This window comes from Engystomops pustulosus, chromosome 2, assembly GCF_040894005.1.
Source record: "Engystomops pustulosus chromosome 2, aEngPut4.maternal, whole genome shotgun sequence".
Lineage (NCBI taxonomy): Eukaryota > Metazoa > Chordata > Amphibia > Anura > Leptodactylidae > Engystomops > Engystomops pustulosus.
Genome location: NC_092412.1, coordinates 179,833,099 through 179,860,969, shown reverse-complemented (window position 1 = coordinate 179,860,969; position 27,871 = coordinate 179,833,099). Strand labels below are relative to the sequence as shown.

Below are 27,871 nucleotides of genomic sequence, written 5' to 3'. Positions count from 1 at the left end.
CATGTGATGACGTCATTATAGACGTCATTATCACTACAAACAGAAGAGGACAAGGAGCTCTGGGGGATCGCCGGTTTCTGGAGGTAAGTACTAGGTTTATTATTTTTGGGGGGCTGTATATATCTTATAGGGGAGGCTGTGTATATCCTATAAGGGAGGCTGTGCATAATACTGTATGGGTGAGGCCGTGCATAATACTGTGTGGGAGGCTGTGCATAATACTGTGTGGGGGAGGCTGTGCATAATACTCGGGGGGAGGCTGTGCATAATACTGGGGGGGGCTGTGCATATACTATGGGGGAGGCTGTGCATATACTGAGGGGAGGCCCTGTCTACTGTGTGTGCAGTAGCTCTATAAACTGCCTATGGGGGATCTGTATATAGGGGCTGGATTTTAATTAAACTGAGCTGTCTTATCTGGTGTACTATATATAATTTAAATTAGGAGTATGTATTTGGGGGCTGTTATAAATAAATCAGTTCAGGGAGCCTGGTATACTTAATAAATAATGGGTGCTGTATACAGTATACTATAATTTATTTGGTGACGATATAAAGGATGTGAAGATTGTGAAGATTATATATATATAGGAACACCTTACAGAAAAATGGTGTAACAATGTGGGATGATAAATTCGTCACACATCTAAAGAATACTGATAAGTTAAAAATAGGTGAGTATGGATGACACAAAATAAGCTTTATTGGTATAACATTTAAAACACACTTAAAAACCCAAAAGCTGGGTGCATATCACAAAAAACTCCCCAAGATAACCACATAAAAAAATAGATGACAAAATAGGCCACAGTGAATAATATCAAAGTAGTCGTCTTAGAAGATGTACAGAAATATCTGTATACCGGCTTCATATGGTAATGTAGTTTTGCACTTTATTTGTATATACTTTATTTGCATTGGACCTTTTATTTATTATGTATACCCTCCATGTAAGAAACCTTTTTGACCCTTGGTCCTAGATATTTCTGTACATCTTCTAAGACGACTACTTACTTTGATATTATCCACTGTGGCCTATTTTGTCATCTATTATTTTATGTGGTTATCTTGGGAAGTTTTTTGTGATATGCACCCAGCTTTTGGGTTTTTAAGTTTGTTTTAAATGTTATACCAATAAAGCTTATTTTGTGTCATCCATACACATCTCCTTTCCTATTTTTAACTTATCATATATAGGAACACGATCCACTATACTGTAAGTGACTGGAGCTGTATAGAGCTGAAGACACTTGACTGTGAATTCAGATAAACCACGTCGAGGAGAGATCATAAAGCAGTCTTCTTCCTTGGAGCAGATCATCATCTGTTATACAAGATACTTCTAATGCCTGTGTCACTCACTGACTACTAGTGTGTGAGGTAAGATCATCACCAGTGGGTAGGGGGGGCAACTTTTTCAATTTTCGCATCAGGCAGCAAAAAAAAATTAATCGGCCCTGGTTGTAATAGTGTATGTAGTTGCATTGCCAAAAGGTATATAATATAGTTGAATGATGATAATAATTATTCCTGACACACAAATAGAAAAGGTGGATCTTAATTTATAAATCTTTGCTAATAGGCAAAATTAATTTGCTATATCTAGTATTATTAAAATATAACTGTTATTAGTTACCAATATAATTGGTACAATTACAGTAATGAACAGTAAATAGGGATACGTTTTACAATGATAAATTAAAAACACATTTCCAGCAAAATTCTCACAATATAATTTTTTATATTTATGCTGAGGATCAATCCTCTATCTTCTCATACATGGAGATACACATAGTTAGGCAGAGGCAATACACACAGAAAATGAATTCTTAATATATTATTTGCAGAGGTCTCTTCTAAATCTGATCTGATCTCCTAATTGTCAGGTCAGATAGTCACTTAAAGGGAAGCTGTCACCAGTGACCTAATTTTCACTAAAGACAGGTAGCAGCAGCCCATCACACCTTCATTGCAAATACCTTTTCTACTTTCTCTAAGCATTTGCTCCTCCCTCTCTCACCGATGTCATCTCACCAGGCTGTGACTTCTGTGAACGAACAGGAGGAAGGAGCTGTAGAAGAACACAAAGGAGCTGAGCAGTCTGCAGCACATACAAGGCATGTGTTGTTTTTCGAAATGCATCCAAACCAAAGCCCAACCCCTGGGACTACACAGCGTATTCTGTCAGGGTGCAAGCTAAGTTATAATACACAATTATATTGTAATGCAAATGCTTAGAAAAAGCAGAGGGCATATTTGCAATGCAGCTGTAATGGGCTTTTGTTACCTGTCTTTAGTTCCAGGTGACAGGTTCCCTTTATACAGGTAAAGTGACTGAGTTGTACTATAAAAGGCTAATATTAATCCTTAGCCATTGCTTTACACCCTGTATCTCTCTTCGCATGATGTTATGTGATATTCCAATCTGATAAACTGTATATGTATTTTTTTCCCATTTTTTAAGGCGATTGTGATGTCCCTCCATTAATCTCATATGGAGTTTTAAAAGAAGAATTTGCCAATAAAGAAACATTTAAAACAGGAGATACTGTGCAGTACAGTTGCCAGCTTGGGTTTATTCGTATTCTGGGAACTAGAAATACCGTCACTTGCCTGGGCAATTCTAAGTGGACAAAGCATGACACATTCTGCACAAGTAAGCATAAAGAAATACTAGCTTTGTATTTTTCAAATGTTTGGAACGCCTTTTCTCGGTCAGAGAAAGCTCAGATCATGGTTTTTGGCTCTTCTAACATTTTTTAAAAGGTTCTCCCCCACAATAAGCAACCAACCCTCCACCCTGCGGCCCCTACAGGAGAATTGACCGTAGCTATGGTAAACCCAGCTGCCCTCAGTTACTGCTTGTTAGATCCTGCTGTTGGTCCTCAGTTTATCCCCACATGTTTTGTAGCAGGAATAACCCATTAAATGTCATACATGTGGACATAAATTGCCATTTGGTCGCACAGCAGGGAAGAGACATAGTTGACTCACCTTGAGAAATAAAGTTTGGAAACATAGGCCTTTTCTCTGGGTTTAATTCGTTTTTTTTATATTTTAGTGCTTCTATTGCCACTGCAGTGCAAATGATCAAATAAATGTGAATGGTGGTCTTTCACTGCTAGAGATGACAGGGTTGGTCAAAATTCATGTTTGACGAGAAAATTTGGTTCCATTAATCCAGAATTTTAATTTTAATTTCCATTAACAGGAATGTAAAAAAAATTGAATTTGAACTTCCATTAATCCAGAATTGAACAATTTGAAGTTTCATTAAAAGGAATGTAAAAAGAATTGAATTTGAAGTTTCATTAATCTGGAATTGAAATTTTGGAATTGAAATATCAGATATACCATACATGCATCCATCAATCTGACCCATACACCTAGGCAATCTCCCAATCCCTCTACTCGGGATTGGTGTCTCACACCTGAGTTTCCTGTTGTGAGGTCAACGGCTAGATATCTAGCAGCTAGATGTTATATGCTATTCTTGCTCTGGTCAATATTATTACAGATAGTTCCTGTATACCAGTGATGGTGAACATATGGCACCCAGGCCATCACCCAGCACAAAGTTCACCATTCAGGACTCAAGACCTCCTCCTGCAGTCACAGGCAGCCCAGGACATTCCACGTTCAGTGTTATTTAAAAGTGACTTAAAGTGCAGGAGGAGCAAAGAGCTGTGGACAGAGCTGGATTATGATTGTAGACCCTTTTTTGGACCTGTGATTCATCCTGTTACGGGGACCTTAGAGGGAAACTCTATGTGGCTTATGGTTGAAGTTTTGGCATTTAGTCTCTAAAAGGTTTGCCATCACTGCTGTAGACCATTAGAGCTTGTTCAGTCTGCACTACCAAACTCCCTAGATCGATCCAGACTCTTGATTTTAAAACTCTATTCTACAAGCCGCCCAACATGTTTCGCCAGACAGGCCGTCTTCGTCAGGGGATCAGGGCTAATAGTAATGGCCACTTCATTTGTTTGGTGTTATATAATCTCCTAATTGCTCCCCACTAGAATTAGAGCCAATCCTATCAAAGATATGGATGGGGTTTGTCTTAGTAGGTGATCAACACTTATGGTGGCAAATTATAATGTATCTATGTCAACGATGCCAGTATTAGGTCCAATGGGCTGTGTGCTTCCTTGCCACAGTCCGATGAAGTCATCGGACTTGTTTCCATGGGAGGTATCCTTTCGCCCTATCAGCTGTGGTAGTTTGCTCATGCTCCCTATGGAAACAGCTGTAACGGCATCCTGACCAATCAGCTGAGGCCACCTCATCTCATACATCATTGTGGGTATGTATGTTCTTAGCCTATCAGTTGCGTTGATTCGCACATGCTCTGTTTGATGTAAACATACCGGTATCCTGACCAATCAGCTATGATTTCCTTGTCTCGTCTCATAGCTGATTGGTCTTCACTTTATTGCACATAAAAAAAATCACTGCATTCCTTTAATATAGTTGGTACAAATAAATGTTAAGTTTTAATTAAAAGTCCAGATATGGGCTTTTTCTAGCTTGCCTAAGACATTTTCTAAATAAATATAGATACCCCGCCGGGACGTGTTCTGGAGTATACACTATTCTCAGTGACCGCACTTTTCTGATCCTCAGATTTGTGCACTATTCTCACTGACCACACATTTCAGAACAAGGTATAAAAGCGCAATATTCTCTGACAACAGGACTTTTATGAGCTAGGTATAAAAGCGTAATATTTTCTGACAGGAACAACTTTGCAAACTAGGTATGATGGATGATGATTTTTATGTGGCTGAACACTAGACAGAGACAGGATCTCTGGATGATTCAGTACAAGCTAATAATCAGCAATGATCAGCAATACTTGGTCATTGCAAGTATTGCTGTAGAATCATGTATAGTCAGTAAGAACATCACTGCACTGTTGGAATTCTTCATAGTGCCCTAATAAGAGCAATTATTTCAGAGTTACACCTGTCCCTAATAATAGGAGCCTCTTTCACTGTGCAACAGATGTTCTGCATTAATTTCTTAAAAGCACATGTGGCATTACGCTGCACGCTGCTGAAGGAGAAGCAGATAGAAACCACTATTATCACCTGCTCTATTAATTTCTAAAATAAAAAAGAATTACCTCAAAGTTTAAACACATACATGTAACAAGTATGATAACCATCCAATGCTACAGAGATAAATGGAATTTATTTAGAATTCCAGTGTTTCACATGGCATAAGTGAAGTAGCTATTATTTCCCAGGGAACAAAAAAGGAAGATGCCTAGCAGAAAAAAGGGGGGCTGACAAGGGCCTATCGAACAGTCCAGGGAAAAGTTACCATTAGAGATGGGCGATTGATTGGAACGAAGTGGAATTCGATACGAATACGAAGGGGTGAATCTGTGAGGCCAGCCCTGCAGTTGTCATCTAGCGGCAGTGTGTACTCAAATGTAACATCTGACAACCCCAGCCAAGAGTCCCTGGGTTCGTCAGATACAACAATTAGTTAGCATGGCCCAGAAGCAGGTCAACGGCCCTCACCTATCCTCAACCAGCCTCTATCCTGTTCATTTCCCTTGGCCAGAGAGCTACTAGGTGGTCTGGGCTAAGCGCCACTATACAGCGAGGACGAAGTGTTTGAGGACAGTCAGCAGCTGCTTGGCAGTGAAGAGGTGGGGCAGACATCTGCTGCTTCGTGCAGTAGGCAGGCTGTGCATACTGACACCGTTGAGAAGAATAGCAGTGACAGGGAAACGCAAATTGACGATTCATCATCGTCGGGTGAAGAGTGTGTCAGCTTGCGCATGTAAAATTCTGGTTTTAACTGTAATTGTAAGAAAAACAAGCATATATATATATATATATATATATATATATATATATAAATATATATATTATTTTATGTCATTTATATCTTTTGTTCACAGTGAGATCATGTGGATATCCTGGTGAAACAGACAATGGATATTTTAAGGCAACTAATGTCTTATTTGGTGCTAAAGTAACATATTATTGTAATGAAGGGTAAGTATGAGATGAAAAGTGTACATTTTGTATTAATTTAGCAAACATTTGATATTTTCCCTTGTGTTACTACATACACATAAAATGTAGATAAAAGTACAGCAATACTTAAGTAGCTAAGACAAACAGCTAAAAAACATCAAAACACATTCAAAACATTCACAACACTGAAATTCCACCTTTGCACCCTGTGGAGCTAAAGGAGAATAATTGTGCAAACCAGCAAAGACAAACATTGCACAGTGTTCTACTAACTGATTCTTTCTATTTTAAAATAAGACATTTTCGGGGGGAAATATCATCAAATGTTTTCTAATCAGCAGGAGCTTGAAGTCTGTGTAGAAAAGTGTAAAACAGATATAAATGCAAAGTAAAGTGCAAAGTAATGTATTTATTATTTATGTAATAAACATTACAGCTAAAACCAGAAGTTTACACACACTATATAAAAGACACATATGTATGTTTTTCGCACTAACTTGAATTAGGAATAGACCTTTCCTGTTTTAGCCCAATTAGGATTGCCAAAGTTATTGATATTTTTCAAAGAAATTTGGGCCCATTTTCCGTGACGCAACTTGTGTAACTGAGCCATGTTTGTAGTTTGCCTTGCTCTCATCTGCCTTTTCAACTTTGCCCATATATTTTCAATGGGATTGATATTAGGGCTCTGTGATGGCCACCCCAAAACATTGATTATGCTGTTATCCTTGAGCCACTTTGTAACAGTTTGGCAGTATGCTTCAGTTCATTGTCCATTTAAAAAACCCATTTGCACCCAAGATTTAACTTCCTGGCTGATGTTTTCAGATGTTGCTTCAGTATTACCACACAATGTGATGCCATCTATTCTTTGTAGTGCACCAGTTTCTCCTGCAGCCAAATAACCCCACAAAATGATACTACCACCACTGTTGTTGCATTTGCAAACATAAATCTGCCTTTTTTATGTTTCTTTTGGAGTAATGACTTTTTCCTGGCAGAGTGGCCTATTGATACAATACATGCTTCACTTACCAGCTTCACCCAGCAGTGTATAAAATCCATCAGAGCAGCTAGCTCATACACACATGAATTTTGAGGAAAAGCAAACTAAAACATTGGGGCTCATTTACTAAGGGTCCGCGGATCTGTCTCCTGAGCAGTGTGATGGATGGATATCCCCATCTTATTTGTACTTGCTTATAATTCTTTGTATAAGGTACCTTCAGATTTCTGGAAATTGCACCCGACGATAATCCAGAACTGTGCAACCTGAATTGTCCACAATTCTCTTTCAGACATATTTGCAGATTTCTTTACACTTTTCCATAATGTAACACAGGTGTGACTGTAATTAACGCAGATGTTGCCAATGAACCTAATATAAGCTTCCAAAGCATTGACATCAAATGGGCTGTACCCAATTGTGTAAAGGCTTAGTAATCTTAGTGTATGTAAACTTTTGACTCTGCAGAAAGTAATAAAAATGCCTTAAAATGTTCTCTCTCCCTATTCTGGCATTTGGCAAATGTAAATAATTTTGTTAATCCTAATTTACCTAAAACAGACAAGGTTTATACTGAATTCATGTCAGATAGTGGGAGAAAAACATGCATCTGTAAATTTTAATGTTTAGTGTATGTAAACTTCTAGTTTCAGCTGTATACAGCCTCTAAATATAATTATTAATAAACAGGCCACAATACAGCATTCCTTCTAATTTATTTAATCAAATATAATTAATTAATTAAGCACCTCCCCCAATTGTGCCTATTTTCTATATACTCCTAAACTGTTGCAATACTAAAACAATAAAAGTTTTAGTTTGGCACTGCTGTCCTCCTGGATCCCAGGAGCATCTGTGGAGGGATGCAAGTAATGAGATGCTGTCATCATGCTGACTTTGTAAAAGGAGGATACAGGAAGAGTTATCTCTGCATGCAACATTCTTATACTCTATTATATCTGTGTCCTAAAGGAAATCTACCAGTTGTTTTTTTGCATTATGATGCAAAAAATACCTTGAGAATGCTGTAAATATACGGTTGCAGAAACATATCTTGTTTAATCCCTGAACTGGATTTAAGTGGTTTTGCTAAAAAGAAACAATCATAAAATTATGATAATGAGGCTCTGTCACTCCTGTGGCTGCCTCGGCACTCTTATCACCCTAATTATGTACCGCTCCAAAATTGTCCTGCCCAGCATAAGCCAAGAATGCATGATCAATTTGTTAGCCCTGACAGGCAGAAGTAATCAATCCCTGCACCATCCTCCAGCTGCTGTGTATGAGTCATTCAGCTCAGGTTGATTAGTCCTGTCAGGATAGTTCAGGCAGCAACTGTGTATGTGGAAGTAATGTGTTAATGTACAGCAGCCAGGAGCTTTCCCAATGTCCTGAATTTTATAATTGTTTTTTGTGCAAAACCACTCAGTTCAGGGATAAAACAAGATATGTTTCTGCATCAGTGTAGCTACAGCATTCTCAGCATTATGTTTGGTTCACAATGCATAAAAGCAAATGGTATATTTCCTTTAAATACACAAATACAGTTCTGTAAATTCCAATAGCTTTTGCAAGGTCTGTACATTGTGTGAGCATCCATATAATAATTTACACTCAGGAAATGTAGTGTTGTGGGGAGGATAAGTGGTGCTACATTGGCTTCTATTCCACTATAGACTATAAAGTTAAAATAACATTCTTTTCAGCGAGTTTTAATTAAAAAAAATATGCATGTTTTATTTTTAAACAAGGGAACTATACCAAAAGCATTGAAAGCAGACAATATTGAAAAACATAAGAAAAAACATTAGTAAAAGACTGCAGGACATTGGGTCCTGTGTTAACACAGCCCAGTCCTGGCACTAACACTCAGGATCTGAACTTTTTTTTAAAACACTTGGACATCGTCCAGACTGTGCTGCCTAAGGAGCTGCAGAGGAGTTAACTCCCTGTGTCACCCATCAGGACCCTGCAAATGAAGGGTGCCAATGGTGTTTCCTGGCAGGCTGAGGTCCACTGAAGGACCCCTTTCAACAAGAAGCTTCATTGTTTACTTCCTGCAATCATGGTCATGTGATGTCACACAGGTGCACATCTAATTACTGTATTTCACAGAGAGTTATTAGAAAAGTGTGTTATAATGAGCCCTGTCCAAGTGTGAATAATACCGTGGATTCGATACAGATAGTATATTGGAGGATTGTGTAACTTTTCATTTTACACAAAATATAAATTACTTGTTGACTGTGGACAACCCATGTAAGGCGGCTTCCACACTTGCGTTGCAGATCACGTCAGAGTCTGATCAGGGTGCGAGATCAGGGTTTGGTCAGTGAAAAACTGACATTTTGCATCAGAGTTCAATCAGTTTTCAATCAGAGTTTGTTCAGTGTCTCAGTTTTTCACCCGCGTTTTCAATGGGTGATAATGCACGTGAAAAGGACTCAGGACTAAGCTCTATCTTTTCTATGGCAATTGATGCGTGAAAATCGCATTGCACTTGCATGTGTCTCCATAGACTTGTATGGTGCGTTTTTCACACGCGTGACTTTCAAAAGTAGAGCATGCTGAGATTTAAACGCGCCTTAAAAAGACTGCGTGAAAAAAAATGCAAGTCTGAAAAAGCCCATTGATTACTATGGGTCAGAGTGCAATGCAAGTTCTGCGCGTCAAATGCATGCGCAGAACACATGCGTGGAATACGCAAGTGTAGAAGGACCTAAGTTGTTATCAGATACCAAAATGGTGATTGCACAGACCCTGTGTCTTGAGCCCTCACAAATACTAAGGCTTTAGCCTCCACATTATTGTCCTACAAAACCTTCCCAAAATTTTGCTAATACGGGGGCAAAAGATTGTAGTTTCTTAAAAGAATTTTCAGATTTAATATATTAATGATCTACACATAGGATAGGTCAGCAATTTAAGATTGTTGGGAGGTCCAGGGTATCTGAGGAATAAAAAGCAGAAGTAGCAGCATGACTCTGGTGCCCCAATCAGCACTAAGGGTGGAATTGGAATAACAACTATGTTCTATGAGTAGTGACTGAGCTCTGTTACTTGTTACTGTGCTTACTTTAATAAGATCAGATTTGCTGTTGTCAAGGATGACCACTACACAGAGAGTGGAGCTGTTCTTCCAGATATGTTCTTTGTGTTATCTGATTCCACCACTAGAGGTTAATTAGTAAAGCTGTAAGATGAAAGAAACTGTGTAAATATGCAATCTGATTATTCTTTTAAGATACAATATGATATCGAGGAGAAATTACAGATTTTGTCAAGCGGATGGGACTTGGAGCAATGGTGTTCCTGAATGTGAAGGTAATTTTACCTTTTAAAAATAATTAGTACTTTATTCAGCATTGTGTCAGCGCTGCTGTTGGTGCTACGAATCCCATGTTCAGCAATGTGATGCAGGACTGATCACGGATAGTGTACGGGCAACCTAAGCTAAGATTTCTTTAATAACGATTACAGTATTTGAATAATATGTTGTTTCTAATTATACCTTCTATTTTATAAAACATTATTGATGCTTTTTGTTTATTTCTTTTAGTTGTAAATTGCCCTGATCCTGCTTCAATTCCTAATGGGACATTTTATCCAAAAAAGAATGAATATAGCTTCTTGGATGTTGTTCAATATCGCTGTAACAACCCAAAATCCTCCATATATGGGGAAGCTTTTGCTACCTGCACAGAAAATGGAACATGGAGTTCTAACTCTCCAAAATGCATAGGTAGAATCTAGAATACTTTATAAGTCCTGAATATTTCTATACACTATTTCTTACATAGTTCCATTTTAGAATAAACTGTGTGTATTTTACTCTTTTTCTCCACACTTAGAAGACTTAGAATTTTCTGCAATTTTTTGTTAGTTTTTGACTGTTACACAAAAATTGTTAATATTAAATGCATATTTTTTTTGCATATTAGGTATATAGATATATTTTTCCCAGACCAACTGCATTTTTCTAGAAAATGGGCCTATGCAAATAACAATCGGCACGTAAGAGCTCAGCTGCAATATATGCCAAAACCTAACTACTGCGATGTCTCCTACAATCAGGAAAGTTGAACCTTCACACATTTTTCCAGCATCAGGTTGTGCTAGAATTGACAGCTTACTTTCACTCCCCCCTCCCCCTCCCAGAGGCAATGTGAGTCCTGGAAGGCTTCCTCTTTCACATTCTGGCTTTTCTGTATAAACTTCAGAAGAATAAAAAATTCAGATCTGGCTCAATGGAGGAATTCAAAGCTTTTATTTCAGTTTAACATGGCATCCAAAGCATATTACAGGTATCCAGGCGGCGATCATGTTTCAAACAATAAGTGTGCACTTACTCATGATTGATTCAGTATGGGAAGGCTGGCGTGTAATATATACGCCCATAAGCCAACTAGATATGCCCATGTCATATAATCAACCCAAATCTTTGGGAAATCAAATAACCATGTTGCCCTGATGGCATTGAAATTCAATTTAGTAAGTTATAGCCTGTATGAAAAATCCTTAAAATAATTCATTGTTGATGTGTGTCACTATTTGAGACACAAGAAGTCGATCTGGAAGTCCAAACAGTCGACCAAAACCAGTTCACAACATCAAAAAAAGATGAAAAAAAGCCAAAGCTATAGACCCATCTCACTTATAAATACAGACACGAAAATATTCGCCAAACTCCTAGCTAGAAGATTGTCCCTATTCCACCCGGACCAAGTAGGATTTATACCAAACAGAGAAGCTAGAGAAAACACTTTAAAGACCTTCTCACTCATCCACCATGCAAATAAAACATCTACTCCCTTTCAAATCCCTCCCATATCTCATGGACACACTACAAACATTTGGAAGGTTCAGCAACCACAAAATCAACTGGACTAAATCCACAGCTATGGGAATAAGGCTTAATGAATCTTTAATTAATACTCTATAAAATAAATACACATTCACATCGAAGAAGGACGCCTTCACTTACCTTGGAGTCCAAATACCAGCGAAATCAGAGACCATAAACCTTCACAATCATAAAAACTTCCTCCAAACAAACCTTACAAAATGGGGTTCCAAAAAGATCTCCTGGTTAGGTAGAATTAATTGCACAAAAATGACCATTCTCCCAAACCATTCCTATTTCAAACCATAAACTGATTCATATGGTACCCCTCAACAACTAGAATAGCCAAAAAAAAAAAAAAACTAATACGTAGAAGACTATTGTAGGCAGTTGTAGGGTTGTCTCAGTTTATAGGGACTTCAGTTTATTAGGTACTGTCCTTGTCAGGACGGGAGTTTTTCTGGGGAACAGGGAAAGAATAGCTATAGGGAGAGCTTAGATGCAGTGCTTCCATCTACTCCTGGTCTGGGACCTCCTGTGGCAGTTACACCTGTCTACCAGCCTACCATACGGGCTCCTGCTCTTCTATATGGGTGAGATCATTCCTTTTTTCATTTGTATTATTGTTGATGTGATCCTCCATATTGTATACTGTGCATTGTTATGAGGTAATTTTCTCCATCTATGTGCTCTTTTGAGATGGAGTATGGTTCTGCTTTGTAAACAATTTTATAGCTATTATTTATTAAAAGTTACGTTTTATAGTGCCTTCTGTTCACCCTTCCTGTTTATTAATGTGTCATTATTTGCTAACATATTTTTTTATGTTTTTTTATACAATTGATACCATGGCAATTGTTTTGTCTCAATTTGAATTTCTCATAATTGTGAATAGTTTTATGATTATTGTTTGATTATTATTATTATTATTTTTTTTTTATTATTATGTTTTTTACTCTATTCCTTGTCCTCATTAAGTATAGACTGGTTTTATGTGTTTTTAATATACAATATTTGATATTTTCCAAAGCTTATGGGAGTATATATTACACGCCAGCCTTCCCATACTGAATCAATCATGAGTAAGAGCACACTTGTTGCTTAAAATGCGTTGATTGCCACCCAGATATCTGTAATACACTTTGGATGCCACATTGATTTGAAATAAAGGTGTTGAATACCTCAATTGAGCCTGATGCTAATTTTTTATTCTTCTAGAAGTTACACCGCTCAGCAAGGTGGTTCCAAGCCCTGGATGGTAAATAGCTGCAATAAGTTTGGAGTGAGCTGGGTTTCTTTTTGCTCTTGGTTTGTAAACTTCTAAAGGTCCTCATAGGGTCACTGTCACTTGCTTCACCTTCCAAACCACTAGCACGCACACAGTCATACTCAAACAATCTCACCAAATACCCTTCTTCTCTGGTGCCAAACCCTGTCTCTATATGGACTCACCTCTGCCCGCCACTGAAAACATTTTTTACTGTGATTTTCTATTTCAATGCTTAAACTGATATAAACATCAGCTATTCGTAGGCCCACAATGACACAAGTATCTTATCCTGTCAGGAAACAATCAGTTTTGAGGCTTAGTTTCCCTAACAGTATGTGTTATGAAAACACTTTAACCAACCCAACTTACCAAATCCAAAAGGTGTAAAATCAGTGTAGATCACAGTAAAACACAGTGCAATAGAGTACTTGTATTATAGACTTTTCAGAGGTGCTGTATTGTTCTGCTTAAATGTATATCCAAGTGTTTGGGGGACTTATGAGTAACCGCTCCACTCACTGTCTTTGGGAGCGTTTGGAGATGCTTTGTTTGGTCATTCCCATACAATTGAATGGACGCATGGTTCTCCTGTTGCCGCAACCATCAGTAGATGACACTGCCTTTTTGGCTGTATGAGGTATCTCATGGTCGATGATATTTGATGCCTTAAATATTTCTTTAACATCATTTGTTACAAGGTATTGCATGTTTTTTTTATTTATTTAATATAAGATTACAGGGTAATTTTGGCAGTGAGACCAATTAGGGGAAATTCATTATGGTTTCTCTGCCAGTTTCCTGACAGAGAAACCACATGAATATCCCTCCAGTTTTGGGCATTCTCTGACCCACACACCACTATGGAGGAGAGTGGGTGGGAAGCGTGGTGGACAGAAAGCCCGTCTCATTTACCAGCGGAGACTATAGTTGAAAGCACCGATCTGGTCTAAAGTCAGAACTGGCAGAGTTTGCATCCAAATTCACTAAAAGGCCCAGAGTTGAGACTGTCATAACTAGACCTTCAAAGCCCTTCAGAGCCAAACAATATTCAGATATTGAAAAAAAATCTGGTTCATCAATGTATTATCTACTAAAAGGAATTTTATATGTTTAATAGAAGTGGACTGCCCTTCTCCTAATGTCCCTGCTGCAAGAAAAGTGCTAGGAATTCATGGACCATATTCAGTAAATTCCATGGTTAGATTTGAATGTTTTGAAGGCTACATCATGAATGGCTCAAGGGATGTTACATGCGATATCCACAGTCAGTGGGAGCCCTCATTACCTACATGCAAGAGTAAGTACAGACTAAATACAAGAAATTTGTATCAGGTTACTAAAACTCAGTGTACTTACACTGCAGCTGTAATACTTTTCTGAACTTGGTTCACAAAGGAAATTAGAAATTGCTACTGAACAGAAAGATGTGAGAAACCAAGTCTTTTGTCTTTTGGTAGGTCTATTTTGCGTCTTATGTATGATTATGTTTTTTTTCTTGTTTAGTTTTATCTTTCCTAGTAGGTGCAACTTTTCTTTTGAGACTTTTTGTTGCAAATGTCTCAAATCCACATGAAAACAAACCATGTGAGGGGGTTATGTACAGAAGTGGACACTACTGTAAATTTTAGATTTGAGGCTGTGGTCAGCATTTTTAACCACTAACCACCAGTAACAACCTAAGGAAGAGGACAACATGTGAGGGTGCGGTCACATGTGACATTTGTGATGCGTTTTTAAAGCATCACAGAAATGCATGCATTTCTGCAGTGCGTTTAAAAATCTAAATCTAAACAGTCTTACAAGTAACCAATAAATTTCAATTTTGTTAAAACAAAAGCTGCCAAAACTTTCAATGCCCAGCAGGTTTATTTGCATAATTGTAAACATTTAAAGCCTGTGAAATAATTACATTTTACATTTTAAAACAGGGTCCATTAAAAAATCCTTCCTCTGCACCTGACCTGGACCAGGTGCAGATTTGCGCCTAAAAAGATACATAAGGGAAAAGTCACACAGAACATCTGGAAAATAAAGATACATAAGGTACACTGCACAAGGTGCAGTTACTTGAGAAACAACAGCAAAAGTTGCAATGAAAAGTCGGAAAAAAAGCAAAAAATTGCAAAAAGAAAGAATAAAACACGCAGAAATAAAGATAGATGTCCACCAATGACCAAGCACTTATGTATTTCTTAGGTGACAGCAAGGGCGAACCTGCCATGAAACAAGTTGAAACACTTGCTGTGCCCCATTTCTGGGTAATGGGTGTGATATCTTGGGGGCTGCTAGTGAACCTCTTTGGGCCGGTTTTATTCCCTTTTTGCTGCTATTCTTAATAATGTACGCCCACATATACAGAGCAATTTGAACATGTGTTTGTGTTATTTTTTTTTCCAGAAATTACTGAATAGCATGCTACTTTTGGGGAACTTATGAGTGACTACATTCATTGTCTATTCCCTGGATATTTCCATCATTCCCATACAACAGAATGGTCGCATGCTCTTCCTGTTGATATACCCATTGGTTGAAACAGGATCCCTGTTTTCATTCTCATTGGTAGTCAAAACAGTCACACTGATCACCTTGCTATCCACAGGATAGGGAATAACTAAAATACATTAGGGAATCCCTTTAAGTCCCCAATTGGAGTTTGCTCCAACTACGGGTATTACAGAGAGTATCAGTTGTTAGAAGTAGCCAACACCCTGCTGTTTCTGATGCCTGCTCAGCTCTGGTAATAATCTGAACTGGCATCATGGCTGCACCAATTATATATGTTGGTGCATGATAGCTTTTAAAAAACTTTGTTCACACTTCATTTGTATAATTTTAAAAACATTTTATTCAAACGAGGGCATAAGAAGCTCAATGAGCAAAATTAAGAGCAGAAGCTGCCAAAAATGCATGGACCTGATAAACCGTAACTTTCAACAGAATATGTGCCACTCTCCACTTGCAGGATACATTCTAGTTGTTGTTTCATTCAAGAGCCATTTGGTTCACTGTGCTCCAACTAACGCTCCCTGGTCAAGAATGTGGGAAAAATTGGCTGTGAAAAGTAAACATCGAGCCGATTTGCTTCAGTGTAGCATTCGGGCTTTCACAGTTCCTTTTAAACAATAGTCTATAGGGGAGATTTATCAAGCTGCCTTACAGTAATAATGTTCTTAGATGCCCAACCAATTACTGCTCCCCTTTAAAATATTTATGAGCATGGTTAAGTGAAAGCTGAGCTTTTGAACATGTGTTTGTGTTATTTTTTTTTCCAGAAATTACTGAATAGCATGCTACTTTTGGGGAACTTATGAGTGACTACATTCATTGTCTAAGGCTATAGGGCAGTGATGGCGAACCTCTTAGAGGTTGAGTGCCCAAACTGCAACCCAAAACCTGCATATATTTAGCAAAGTGCCAAAACAGCAATTCAAGCAGTAACTTATTGCAATTTTGCTAAACATGGCAAGTCCTGAGACTGCAGGAGGATCCCTGTCTGGCGAGCTCTGCTTTGGTGCAACAGCCTGAGTGCCCACTGATAGGGCTCTGAGTGCCATCTCTGGCACCCATGCCATAGGTTCGCCACCACTGCTATAGGGTAACTCTGGCCGTGGCACTAATTACATGGTGAAAGATTGCAATGTGTATGCTACCTGCATTGTAAATTAATACAGTTGCGTTACAACAACCACAACATGATGGTCACGAGAAATCAATCAGACTTTGATTTCTTGAAACTTTGTAATTGTAAACTTATAGGTAAATGAATGTATAAAGCCTATTCAGTTTTGTCTTTTTCATTTTTGCTTTTTTCATTTCTGTTTTTCTCTCCCTATGTTTCCAGCCCTGCTTAGTTTTATATTTCTGTTGGGGGCTTATATTTTTGAAGCTGTTCAATTAACTTTATTGAATGGAATTTTATTGAACGTTATAAACAAATATTTGTGAAATTGATTTGTTGAAGACTACTATTCAACACTAGAACTTTATAGCCATGGAATATTCAGATAATTAACAGATCAGGATCACAAATCTATTATCTACTGATTGGAATTCTATTTATTTAATAGAATTGGGCTGCCCTTCTCCTTATGTCCCTGCTGCAAGAAAAGTCTTAGGAATTGCTGGTCCATATTCACTAAATTCCATGGTTAGATTTCAATGTTTTGAGGGCTTCATCATGAATGGCTCAAGTGATGTTACATGCAATGTTCACAGTGAGTGGGAGCCCTCATTACCTACGTGCAACCGTAAGTACAAAGTAAATACAAGAAAGTTATGTCAGCTAATCAAACCTATATCAAGTTGAAAACACAGAACAGGTGCAAATCTTTCCATTATAACATATCTTCGAGTACACCCCACTCATGTTCTTGACTCGCTATACCTAGTACAGACCTAGTCACTCAAATGTGAGAGCCTAATCTAATAAATAGTACCAAAGTGGCAAAGAGTACTATGGCTTGCAAGCCTCCTTTGCCTTGTACAATATGCTGCAGAAACATTGTAGGAAACATGAAACAGAAAACTATACAGTCAAAACACATAGAAGTATAATATTTATAGAGTGACATACCCACAATATTTTATGTATAGCAGGGGGATACTCTTCTTAATACTTCATTGTGTCTTTTATAAGTTAGTGAAGACTTTCTGAACAGTTATAGGTACCAATATCTGGGTGTAGGAGGAACAAAGAATTGATAATTAAAAATGCATTCTTACATGGTATTTTCAAAAATAGTTTAATATGTTTATCTACACTCTAATTTTGAATTGATTCAGATTGTTTGCTTCATCACATGTAATGAAAGAAAATGCAGTTGAGTTGTGATCTACAAGTTGCTATGATTTTTAGCAACCTATGTTACACCCATATTTGCTTCTACTTCTCTTCTGTGTAGTATATTACATTGCATTTTTCTGTCGTATGATTTATGTTTGGTTTATGCCTTACCACATTTAGTATATTCTCATGCATGTTGTGTCTGAGTCCTGTATTATAACTTTCCTGAGACTGCTATTCAAAACTAGACCTTGAGAGCCATGCACTATTTAGATAATTAAAAAAGTCAGATTTACAAATATATTAGCTACTAATATCCTGATGTCCCTGCTGCAAGAAAAGTAATTCATGGACCATATTCACTAAATTCCATGGTAAGAATTTTTTGAAGGCTACATCATGAATGGCTCAATGGATGTTACATGCAATATCCATGTAAGGGGGTGGATTGTCACCTTTTTTTAATCTGAACTGATATTTTATACCTTGCATGTTACAATCATGTGTATATCTCCTCTTTGTACCTGTGTGTTGAGTTTGTTCATCTTTGTATACTTTTTAGTGGATTGTATTGGAGCGCAGCACAAACAATTATAAGGCTACATTGACACCAAGGTATGAGGGACGTATATACGGCCGACGTATATACGGCATATATACGTCCCCCATACTCTTCTGTGGGCTCACGGCGACGTACGGTAGCGGTACGGTGCCGCACACGTGCACATGTGCAAGAGCTACTCCAGGTCACCAGAATTACTAGATTGAAAAAGGTAATTTGAAAGGTAACTTGTTTCCACCATCGCTGTCACTGTTTAGCGATGCTGCAGAAAAATATGGCATCAGAGGACAGGGCAAAACCGCTGCACACCTGAGCCAGCCTGCAGCACAACTTTAGAAGGATGGGGTAAGAGTGTAAATAGGAACAAATACATGAATCATGTCACCTGCGCTTTGTTTGTGAATCAAGATCAAGCATATGAATAAGAACATTTGAACCACACATTAATTAAATGGGAGTGGCATTAGAAATACTATAGCTATTAAGAGCACCACCATACCATTTTGTCTAATAGGATTTTACCTTAACCAACTATACAGGAGAAGAATGTACTGTATATGTCAGCATTTGGACTGTTTATTTAAACATGTTTATTTCAAAAATGTTTATTTAATTTTAACATTTTCATTTTTACTTTATTGTAAAATTGTGTACCCTTACATCCCATCCCCACAGCCTACCCTGACTAGAAAGTCATCCACCATAGCAAAAAGACACATCTTAGACAATATCTGAGAGAAGACACAAATTCCATTTGGGATGTTTGAACCATAGAGAATCTACTTGTGGCCAATAACCTAGCAGGAATATAAAATATCCAGGCACTGTTGAGAGGAGGGCCATCAGCATCAAGCGCTCTCGATCTGATCCCACGTCAGGGCCGTCTCCTTCAAGGAGGCAAATATTCACTTCTTTAAGATGTAACAAGATGTAATCTGTGGCCTAGAACACAGTGGTCCACCAATATTGGGGATTAAGATCACCACAATGAGAAAATTTTGTAAAAATGTACATTCAATGCATTACTTTTTCATATTACACATTAAATATTTGTTTTGTGTGCTCTTGTTTTAAGGAAATTTCTGTCACCCACCTACATCAATACATTTAAAGATCAAAAAAGGAGAAGCCCAAAATTTCAACAATGAAAAAGGATTTCCGATTAATTATTCAGTTGAACTGGACTGCAATTCTTTTTATCTTAATTTAATAGGTAAAAGCACCATAACCTGTCAAGAAGATTTAACCTGGTATCCCAAAATTCCAATTTGTGAGAAAAGTAAGTGACTATATATTATAACTATATACAATTAATCAAAGAATGTCAAAGAAGTGTATACAGACTACACCAAGGAGACAACCTTTCAGTAGTGGAATTAAAAGTTAATAAAAGAATCATTACGTGTGCATTTTGGTTACCAAAGAAAAAAAGGGTTCTGGCCCAGAGGCATGTACTTTCCATTGGCCACTGTGATAAATATGGGCAGGCGGAGGGGGCCTGATACTACTAAAATCCCCCACTCCCCTCTAGCCTCATCCCAATTAGCATAATGGAGCTAGCGAAAGTGTTATCTAACACTACAAAGGCTACAGAGGAAATCTGGTTCTGTAGGGGGCTGAGCTTCAAAGCATTTCCCCAGTCATGGCGACTCTCAGAGACCTCCCTTCAATTTTTATACAGGAGACAATGAGTCATAAAACTTTCGGACCAATATGTTGGTTATGGAGTTATGATCTATCTCATCCTGAGGGGAACTACATTTTTGGATAGCATCCTTGGGTACAGAGATATAAATATCTCTGCATAGGACCATAGCAAACGGGTCAGGTTTGGCATCAATGCGATCCAGGGATTCACCAAAACCCTGACCCTACGACTCCCCCTTGAGAAGCTATGACTTCTCCAAGGTTCTGGACGTAATACCAAGAGGGACCCATGACCCCTCCTGGGGGTGGGCAGGTGTGTCTGCACCTAATATAATCAGTCACCTCTGATGCCCCTTGTCTTTTGTTTGGGAACCCATTTATCATTAAGTGCAGCGGAAGATATTAAGATGTGGACTATCAAGTTCCATTAGGCCCACACACAAGGTAACTACTGCATTGCTGATACTTGTAGTTCTACCTGTGTATTTGTACTCTGTTAACTGATATATATATATATATATCATATATATGTGCTCTGAAGAAATGTAAAATTTAACCTGTGCTGCTCTTTTATCTCGATCCACAAACCGTGTCTTGTTTATATACATGCTAGTGAATGGGGTCTTATAGCCATTCTGGTTTGTGATTTATTGTTGTGCCATATCCGAAAGTTGTGTGGACAACTTTAAATCACTTTCTGCGCCTCTCAGAACCCATGCGTTCTGGGAGTATCTAAAAAGGATAATTAAGTGACCTTGCATAACCTTCAAGGGTCCGAAATGTTATGGTTTCCTTCACAGCCACTATGCACATTATTTGGCCAGTCCCACTGAATTTGCGCTTGGACACAAAAAAAGAAAGCCTGTTTTAAAAGAAGTAGTTCTGAGCAGTTTCTATAGGTAAACACTCACAGTTAACAAAATGTTAAGAAAATGTTGTTGTTGCCCAACGTTGCCCAGGCAAGTTCTGTTCCCATAGGTGTAAGGTTATTCACACAATGTATATTTTCACATAGCTGATTTATTGCAAATAAGTCTGTGACTGTCTCATTCATCTGAATGTATACGATACTGCTGAAACTAATGCTATACAGAAGAACATGCAAAAATGTCTGCAAGAAATTTGCTGCTTGTCAATTTTCCCCTCATTGCTTATCAACAGGATATGCAATTTGTCTAAATGTTTATATATGATTTTCCCATCTCTGGAAACCCAGGATAGGTTTAGTTGGTTCCATAGATCCAAATAGAGACTGACAATCCGAACAATGCAGATATTTATGGTTTATCCAGTGCATACAGTTTGCCCTAAACGCCATTAAAGCCTATAATCAAATTATTATATGTGATTCCCCCTTTAATAACAAAGGGAATGATGCCTACTGTAAGGGTTGAAGGTGGTGGACTTACTGAACCACCGCAACCGATGACGTAAGCCGTCACCTGGGAGTGGAGTCTAAGTGGCACATGGTATTCACCTGGGGAATACCGGGTGCCACTTAGATACCACCAGGTCGCTCCACAGGCGCGACTTTGCTTGTGGTAGTGGCCAAGGCAAGGTACAGAATCGGCAGGCAGGATCAGAGTCATGGACAGGTAGGAGGTCAGGACAAGTGGCACATTATCAGAGTTGGTGATGTAACTGAACGTAGCAGGAGGTTACAACAGATTATACACAGGAATCGCAGTAGACAGCTTTCTCTAAGGCTATATAGGCACAAAGATCTGGCATTGGTCACAGGAAGATGCAGGAAATATATTAAGGTAGTGGCCGGCCAGTGTCAATTAGCGGTATGCTGGTTAATTGCTGGAGCTCGGAGCCATTGCTGGTGTGAGGACAGGTGAGTGAGGCTGCAGCTAGCATGGTGGGGTACATGGAGGCACGTGGGTGTGCCTTTGATTCGAGACATGGGTCACAGGAGCACCCATGACAGTACCCTCTTCGGCCTCCACTTCTTCTTGGCCTGAAGGAACCTTTAAAGAACACTGCGGTCCAGGATGTTATCTTTGTGCTCCCAAGATCTTTCTCTCTGGCCCAAACCCCTTCCAAACTATTCAAAAGAACTGCTTCTGTCTAACCGACTTCATGTCCAAGATCTCTTTTACTTCGAAGACATTGGTGGAATCAGCCTCAGGAGCAGGAGGAGCGACTTGCCAGGTGAAGCAGTTCAGAATGACATACAGTATCTGGAGGAAAGGCACACTTTATCATCCAGAGAGAAGACCTGAGGAGACCTGCATTTCTTGTTGGCCTGGGTTTTGGTGCAGGTGAACGCCCGAATGACAAGTCTGTTCCCAGATGGACTTAGGGTCTTGAACCAACTCATCCCTGGCAGAGACATCAGAAGGCATGGAAAGAGGAAAAGGTGGGCGTGGATGTTGTCTATAGCGAATGAAGAAGAGAGTGGCAGATTTTGAGTCCAAAGAATTATAGGAGAATTCCGCCCAATGTAACAGGGTAGACCTGTCATCCTGTTGGGCAGAAACAAAGTGTCATAGATAGCAACAAATAGTCTGATTGACTCTCTCCCCTCGCCCATTAGACTGCGGATGATAGGCAGAGGAAAAGTCCAGCTTTACTTGAAGTTGGTTGCACAAGGAACGCAAGAAACTGGAAACAAACTGGGCCCCTCAGTATGAGACAATATGACACAATCCCCGACGCAATCCCCGAAAAGTCGGTAAAAAAACCCGACGGAAATTCAGCCGCGGGACCCTCAGTAAATAAGCCTCATAATGTCATAAAGCCCTGACTGATGGCGGTCTTCAGTTATACTTTCTCCCATCTCTCTACTGCATCTCTGGAGCTAAGCCACAGTGATCTTGAGGTTCTTGTTTACATCCCTCATTAAGTCTCTTCTCCTGTTGCTTAGTTTGGCTGGGCGGACAGGTCTATGAAGAGTTGTATTTGTTGTTGAGTGCTGTAGACAGTTCTTTATAACTTTGGCCAGATCTTTGCCTTGCCACATTTCCGTCCCTGAGCTCGTTGGGCAGTTCTTTAGACCTCATGATTCTCATGTGCTCTGATATGCACTGTGAGCTGTGAAGTCTGATATAGACAGGTATGGGCCATTCCTATTCAAGTCCAGTAAGTTTAATTAATATAAGAGAATGGATCCCATCCCTAGAGGGAAATCAAAAATAGCGTTACACACATGAAAAATACATGAGAGAAGCAAGCACAACATGTGTTAAGTAGCAAACAATAGTAACAATCCTTTATTAAAGTTCAACAATCCTTTATTAAAGTTCATACAAAAAACAGGAAAATCAAATGGACAGAAATTATAAAAACAATTAAAAAGAGAGAATACAGATCAACTGCATTCAAACAACCAAACATAGCAGGTAACTGTCATATGTGCTGCAGCTACAGAGTATAAATGAACTGCAAATATAGGATTCTGAGGAGAAGGACAGAAGTGTGTTCCGAATCCACATAATACCCGAAGGGCAAATAATGGATGCAATAACCCTCAAAGATCAGGAAACAATTGAAAGTGTGAAAACACTACATACACAAATGTAGCCAATGACCCGAGTAAATGCAAACTGAAGACAAAATATTACCAGATAAGGTGTGGTGGAAAAAGGGAGCCCAGGCAATGAGGGGGAGGCTGTAGGTTTATAATGAGGTGGTGTATATTAATGGGTAAACTATAATTTTTGAGGGTTCTCTACAGTAATTAATTAGGGGGTGCATTATATACCATATATACTCGAGTATAAGTTCCAAGGCTCTTTCTATGAAATGTGAGCTTAAGTTATAAATTTGCCTTGTATATTCTTTCTAGAGTTTGGATGCAGTTCTCCCAAAATTTTAAATGGGCGAGTTGAACTTAAAAATGATATTAAGTATTCCCCAAACATACATGGGCATACTTTTTCAAGATCAGACACAATACATATAGAGTGTGATGATGGCTTCAAACTGGTTGGAAGCAGCAGTAACAGCAAGTGTGAATTCATATTTAAATACATGTGGTCGCCTGCACTCCCAACCTGTGAAAGGTGAGATTTTCTCATGGAACCTTTTGATTATTTGAATGTGTAAAGTAACTTTTAATATAAAAGACATTTTGTGTAAATTAAAAAAAAAACATTACATAAAACTATTCTACAAGGTAATTTTTTTTTCAAAATATATACCATGACAAAGAGTATATTGTTTTGTTTGAAGCAACCTAAATATCATTATGCATTTAAAAAAATGTATATGTCAAAGTATTGGGACTAGTAAACTTAAAGAGGCTTTTATGGCATCCCATTTGTGCCTTCAGACATTATAATGGGGTTTCCCACCTTTTGTAACCATCTTTGCAAAAACTTTCTACAACACTTTGCAGTGTCTCTAGGGCAGTGGTGGCGAACCTATGGCACTGGTGCCAGAGGCGGCACTCGGAGCCCTCTCTGTGGGCACCCAGGCCATCACCCCAGCATGAAGTTCACCAGACATGACTCAAAGAATCTTCCTACATTGATAGACAAATTTGCCCTCCACCTTTTAACTGCGTTGGTGTCCTTAGGAGGGGGAATTTTAGCACATACATCTAGAGAAATGTTTGTGAGGTTACATTGATGTTGGACAAATCACACAGCCATGGCTATTAAAGTGTTTGCACCAGTATTCTGTCTGGCTTTGCACTAGAAATAAAGTACAAACCACTTGCAGTAAAGCGGCAGTTTTGTGCTCCACTATTCTGCAGCTTAAACAAAATGCAGGAAAAAAAATTGGTGCACACTTCCAGAGCAGATTAATGAAGAATGTGCACCACCTAATTAGCACTACCTTGAAAAGGTAGCTTGTGGATAGGGGAGAACTCATTATGAATGATCAACCCCTCGAACACCTTAACTGTTTTTACTCCTCCAATCTCAAAACCCTTTTTTTCCATTTACAGAGTTGTATGAGGTATGTTATCTGCAGGACAGTTTATTCTCTGTAATGCCACCAATTAATATTAAATGGAATTTATGAGGGAGCTGGAAAACAATTCAAGATACATCAGAAATCACAACACGCAATTGCTCCATTTTCTCATTGGAGGAATAGAAGCAGAACGACTGGCACTACCCAATACACGGGCAGACAACAAAGCACAAGTCCAGCGGCAGCAGCTGCACACACAAACCGAAACACAACAAGTCCAGCTACGAGGTGCACGTAGAAGCTTGACAGCGATCATCAGTCCAGAATCAGCAAGTAAAATGGCACTCACCGTGATCGGGTACAGAAACACTTTATTGTAAGGAGGACAACAGGGCAGGGGTGATGCAAGCCACGGAAAGGCAACAGGCAGTTTTGCATGAACGCGTTTTCTCAAGCCTCGGACATCGCGAGACCTCGGAGCACAGGTAATATACCTGCCCTGGGCGCTTAGTCCTGGCAACAAGACACTACATACATAAAAAAGTACAATGTATCATTAATGCCAACAGGCAGCATATCAATGGTAAGTCACAATAATTAATCAAAACATGATAGATTACTTTTAAAATAAGACACTGAATCAGGAACTGAGATTGGCAACAAAATAAATCACAGCATGTTGCAGCATGAGTGCGGTAAAGGCAGCAAGCCACATACCATGCCGTGCAAATAAAAAAGAAGATAGGGGAAGATATGGAGTGACAGTAGTAGCAGACCAAAAAAAGGACAAGGAGAAAAAGAACGCGAGGAAGGATGCAGAATTTGAGGAATGAATTCACAAAGCTTAGTGTACAATATATGGATGCATATCGTGGGAAATTATTGTACAACTAGTAATGGTAATTTAATGCATAAAATACATATATCATAGGAAGACACTTAAATCATTCCTATCATTCAACCCATCATGCCTAAGGCATTATATTTCAGAATGAGTCTTGCATCAAGGTGAAGCAGGGTCTTAAGGCGATCACCACTGTGAGGGTCCACTTCAACTTTATCGAGACCCGCAAACCTAAGCACCTCTGGGTTCCCCCCATGGCTCTCCCTGACATGATTGATGAGGTGAGGACATCCTTTTCCTCTATAAATCGAATTGTAGAGCTCACGGAATCTAGTAAAATGGTTCCTAACAGTTTTGCCAATGTAAAAGTTCTCACATGGGCACAAGATTACATGGACTACAAAAGTAGATTTTACAGCGTGTTGCGTGCCCCCCAGCTTAATCAAACTAGTCTGCAAATTATAACGACAAAAATTACAGGACCCACATTTAAAATTACCAGTGGGAATGCATTTTTGAAGTGAACTAGGGTTGATGGTAGAGAAGAGGCTAGAGACCAAATGAGTTCTAATGGACGGACTACATCTAGCTGTGATTAGCGGCTTATGTTTAGTCACTTCGGACAATTGGTCATCTAACTATAGAATCTTCCAAGTTTTGTGAATGGCTGTAGGTATGTAGGCTTGTAAGGACTAAAGCCGAACGAGAAGGCCATATGTCCACCACTCTTTTTTTTGTATATTTAAAAATGCATTCCCACTGTTTTTCTCATGTTTTGTGTTAACAGCTATCACTTCTCCTTTATTCTTTGGGTTGTTTCTGTCAAATAAATAAATATGTATGCTTTATTTTAATACATAAATAACAAAATTAAAATCTTTTGAAAAAATATGTTTGGTGTAGCACTACTTTCTGACATCCATATCTATTTCATACTTTCATATACAGACCCGTGTGAGGTGTCATTTTTTGTGGGACAAGCTGACAATTTATTTTAATGATACAAGGGACTGTAGAACGTTTCAGACATTTTTTTCTTTTACAATGTTCACTGTATAAGATATGGGACATGGGAATACCTCACATGCTTATGATATCAGGGACACACCTCTGGTTCTGTCATTTGGTGTTAGAACATTTGTGTATAATAACACCAGGGCAACCTCATCTCTGCTTCATGTGCCCCCTCCTCTTCCAACCAGGAAGTTGGATACAGGTAGGGGGTGAGTACAGTATGGCATAAATTTCATAATTATTCATACATCAGAAACCATTCCTGCTACATATCCAATAGCCAACCCTTTAACATATCGCACCTAGTCTCTTAGCCCATAGCAGCTTAATGAAAACCAATGATGCCCCTCAACAGAGGGAGAGAGGACAAGACTAAAATTCTGAGCATTAAATGTAACCTTTATTATTAACATGTAAAAAAATGTACATAATTACAGAAAATGCCCACTTGTAATGGCACACTACTGGAATTGTCCATAAAATGCAGTAAAAACCGAATGGTGGAACACAGAACAAAGGTGGTCTATACCCAGAAAAAGTGGAGAGAGGAAGTAATGATATGGAAATCTGAATGGAATGGCTGGACAAATGCCGGCATTGCAGCCTCGTAAATACTGTCTGGTTGCTTATATCCCTATAGACAGGTAGAAGATCACCTTATAATGGGTAATGCAAAGTGATCCTTCAATAGTGAATGCCAGCTCTTACCTAGTCACTGCAGGTGGTAACTCTCCACTGTCCGGGAAGACCCCGTCCCCCAACGCGCTTTTCGGCTCGGATTGAGTCTTCGTCTGGGGGTGGCGTCTTCCCGGTCAGGGGTCAACTAATAATGAGGCAGGGAACCAATGAATGTGTGGTAAGTTGTGCATATTATCGCGGCTACTTTTGATCCTGGAATTTTATTAGCTGTGGCTCTCAAGGTAACAGTTTGTTTCACACGTATAGCGCTTTCTCAAGCCTTTATACGCGCAAAACAGACTGTTACCTCAAGAGCCACGGCGTTCCTGTGTATCGGCTTTTAATCACTAATAAAATTC

At 38.8% G+C, this 27,871-nt stretch overlaps 1 protein-coding gene across 1 annotated transcript in view; it reads left to right on the top strand.

Annotated features, from left to right (window-relative positions):
* LOC140118961 (complement component receptor 1-like protein) overlaps positions 1 to 26,690 on the top strand; it is a 41,340-nt gene extending 14,650 nt beyond the window's left edge. The window contains exons 3-11 of the mRNA XM_072137458.1: positions 2,465 to 2,656; positions 5,918 to 6,014; positions 10,247 to 10,326; positions 10,562 to 10,744; positions 14,233 to 14,412; positions 17,183 to 17,362; positions 19,536 to 19,739; positions 23,901 to 24,117; positions 25,008 to 26,690. Coding sequence (XP_071993559.1) covers positions 2,465 to 2,656; positions 5,918 to 6,014; positions 10,247 to 10,326; positions 10,562 to 10,744; positions 14,233 to 14,412; positions 17,183 to 17,362; positions 19,536 to 19,739; positions 23,901 to 24,117; positions 25,008 to 25,017 — 1,343 coding nt within the window. The 3' untranslated portion in view covers positions 25,018 to 26,690. The remainder of the gene's footprint in view (positions 1 to 2,464; positions 2,657 to 5,917; positions 6,015 to 10,246; positions 10,327 to 10,561; positions 10,745 to 14,232; positions 14,413 to 17,182; positions 17,363 to 19,535; positions 19,740 to 23,900; positions 24,118 to 25,007) is intronic.
* Positions 26,691 to 27,871: the final 1,181 nt, after the last annotated feature.